Source organism: Camellia sinensis, chromosome 5 (assembly GCF_055761805.1).
Source record: "Camellia sinensis isolate YWXY chromosome 5, ASM5576180v1, whole genome shotgun sequence".
Lineage (NCBI taxonomy): Eukaryota > Viridiplantae > Streptophyta > Magnoliopsida > Ericales > Theaceae > Camellia > Camellia sinensis.
In genome coordinates this window covers 127,766,677-127,770,164 of record NC_138965.1, presented here as the reverse complement: position 1 = coordinate 127,770,164, position 3,488 = coordinate 127,766,677, and the positions used below count along the sequence as shown (strand labels likewise).

At 32.5% G+C, this 3,488-nt stretch overlaps 1 protein-coding gene across 1 annotated transcript; it reads right to left on the bottom strand.

Moving 5' to 3' along the window:
* Positions 1-319: 319 nt before the first annotated feature.
* LOC145791673 (protein FAR1-RELATED SEQUENCE 1-like) lies at positions 320-868 on the bottom strand. The gene has a single exon (XM_082872081.1). It carries the CDS (start codon positions 866-868, stop codon positions 320-322), a length of 549 nt encoding a protein of 182 aa, XP_082728207.1.
* Between the last annotated feature and the right edge of the window lie 2,620 nt (positions 869-3,488).

Here is a 3,488-nt window from a genome sequence, read left to right as displayed (position 1 = left end):
TAGAGGAAGTTGAGGAGCACTTATTGAAAATAAAGGAGCTGATTGAGGAATACTCGGTGAAAATGAGGGAGATGGTTCAGGAGCACTCGCCGAAAATAAGGGAGGAGGTTGAGGAGCAACAAACATGGGAGTTTGAGAAGCATTATGTGAACTTGTTTTATTTTTCTTTGCCAACGCAAGCTCCAAACCACCTTTTGTCCGCCTTCGTCCCTTGCTAGTGCACTCTCTTCGTTTGAGTCCTTTTGCTTGAACTACATTTGTATCCACTACACCATCTACTTCAAAGCTTTCGAGGCATGTGTCAGGAGGGCTTTCATGTTCAATAGTATTTGAGAAAGGCATATTGAATTTTGCGCTTAACGCTTTCAATGTTTGCAATTAAGTCATCCGCTTTCTCTACCGTCAAGTTATATGTTTCCTCACTTTCGGAAGCTCTACACGCTACTGCTCTGAAAATTGCCATCAATGATCTAAAGCGTGAAGTTTGATGCAATCTTTCATCAACCTTAATATCATGCCCACACCTATCTTTCACATTTTCAGCTCTTGCTTTTTTAGTCCATCTCTTGAGAATATATTGGGAAGGAATCTCTTTGAATTTGAGGATTTCTCTAAGGATCTTCAAACAATAACTACACAAAATGCCTTTCATTTCAAATTTCCTACAATTGCAAGTGAGTGAACCATCACACTCCACTGTCACCTTCCTCACCTTTATACCATCACTATCAAGAACCGTATAAATGGTACTCTCACCACAAATTTCAGTTTCTTCAATGTTTACTTCAAGGGACTTGACATACTCATCTGGAAATTCTTCATAAATTTTATTTGTGTAAACATCTGCAGCTTGCTCCATAATCTTCATTTTAATATTCACCCTCGGCAACTTTTGGCATAGAGCATATTCGGCTTGTAACTCTTTGTCTATACCTCGAAACCCCTCCTTATTACAAACAAATAGCCTTGAAGTGATTTGCCCCTCCTTGTTCTTGTTTACATAACCCTTCTAATACTAAACTCCATCCTTCCTCCATAAGCATTATAGAAATTATATGCTTCTTGTTCTGTATCAAATGTCATATGAACTCTAGGCTTCCAATCACAATCACCCCTGTCATTCTCAACATTGTTAGGTTCCATATCACTGTGACAAGTCACTTAAAAAAATAAAAAAAAGTGCTCAATATTAGCATAAAAACTGTAAATTATGTTTGCAAAATAATACAAACTAAATAAAAACACTACAAGAATTGAATCATATTAGATTATATAAACAAAGGGGCACAAAGATGGTCTTCAATGTTAAATTATGTTTTAAATGATCCAGATTGAACACAAATTCCTTAATTTTCTTATTATCAGCATGTTAATATACAAAATCAAAATTAAAATCAAACAACAAAAACAAACAAAATAAATGGATGAATAAAATGTAAGATACTTCTATTTATATACATTATCTTTGACTGCACCAAATGTTTAAAAAACAAGCATCACTTATCAGCTAAAGTGATAACCATAACAATAAACCATGATGATAATTTTTAATCTAAGGTCAATTAAAGCTGATTTTTTGTCATTTATTTTTAACCATCTCTATTAAACAAAATTCCCATAATTTTCCACACCTCCACAGCAAACAAAAAAGAAAGGGGTAAGAAAATCAACCAAATGGCTATGACCTACAATTGCACAATATTGATAAAGATAATGGCTAAATTACTAATATGAAATAAAAAAATAAATAAGGTTTGCCCAAAAGCACAGCCTATAAATGATGTACAAAAAGCATAGAAGGGTTATAAAATTATATTTAAACAATACATATACTGAATTCATGACAACCATGATCAACTCAAAAAATGATGAAAATTTTAAAAACTAATTTGGTTTCGTTTTCATAATCTATTTTTTTAAAACACTAAAAACTAATTTGGTGAAAAAATAATGAAAATTTTAAAAACACTAATCATCATGTCATTGTAGTTGGTATGGTTGCTGAAATACCCCAAGCCTTTTTCTTTCAGAAATACCTCCATTTCTTCTTTTAGAAAGGACTAGAAAAAGAAGATTTCATGGAGGACTTACTGTTCCATTTCTTGAAATGGTTTTCTTTTTCAGACCTCTTTGCTAACTATGTCTCAATCACTGCCAGAATTCTTTCCATTTGGCAATCACAATTGTTCCAACAACTCTGTTTTTCCCCCTCCTCACAGATTTCGTGAACTTCCTTAAACAGTTCCATCTCAACCTCCAAAACGGTGGAAAAGAAAAGTCTGGATAACTGCTCTCTTGGGTTTCGTTTTCAGAATTTGTTTTCTGAAAACATGAAAAACTAATTTGGTAATGAAAAAATAGAAAATACTCATAATTTTTTTTTTAGGTTGTGTGCATAAATAGTTATTAAAAATTCAAAGATATTTTTCTGGTGTTTATTTTCAGCAAACTAGTTTTTTAGTATTTTTCAGAAAACAGATTTTAAAAATGAAATCAAACTAAGATGCTCAAGAATGTAAAATTGCAGGAGATGGAAACATAAAGGGTAGCATTGGAGGTGTACCGGCTTCTACTACTACTAAAAAAATATGGTTAGTGGCTCAAGCACTCGGGGATATTGCTTTTGCCTTTCCATTCTCCGTCATTCTGATTGAGATATAGGTGCAGCGTATTTTTGTTTTCATGTAAACACACATTTCACTTTATAAGAACCTTAAATCTCAATCATCATTCATTTAGTTAAACGGTGGAATTTGTGAAAAATGAAGGACACTTTAAACAATACATATACATAAAAATTTGAGCCGAAAAAATTCTGGGGATTGTGCAGAGATTGGGGTATATATGTATAGATTTGTACAATGTTAAAAGGGATGAATGAAATGTTCCCACACCTCAGCAACGGCGGCGACGGTGGCAATGGCTGGACGACACTCCCGGCTCTCTTCTCTCTCTGTCTTCTTCTCTCTTTTTTGCATTCTCGCCACACAGCTTTGCTTATTGGAGGGAATGATTTGGGAATTTTGAATCAACTCAAATTTTTTTTTTTTTTTTTTTTTTGAAATTACTAACCAAAACGACGTCGTTTTAGTTAGTTACATTTTCAGCCATTAGATCAACACACTTCAGGAATCACTTCAGGGCCAATACTTCAGAGGAACCTGATACCTTACAAAGAGTGAGAGATCCCACCTTTTATAAGAATATTGCATCCCATTATGTATTTAATTTTTGTAATCCTGTCATTATTGATTTCAAAATAAGTCATATCATTTTATTTCTTAGTTTGCCTAAACAAAATAAATTAATATTATTTTACTCATAGTAGTGTATATATATTTTTATATTATATCATCAAATTAACATTGTATATATATTTTTATATTATATCATCAAATTAGCATAATTATATAAACAATATGGCATATATTGTTAGGAAATTATTTGATTATTGTTATAATCGCCCTCATAAACTATTGGCAACTTAC

Excerpts from the sequence above, each read along its gene's own strand:
- LOC145791673 (XM_082872081.1), bottom strand. The coding sequence starts at position 868 with ATGAAGATTATGGAGCAAGCTGCAGATGTTTACACAAATAAAATTTAT.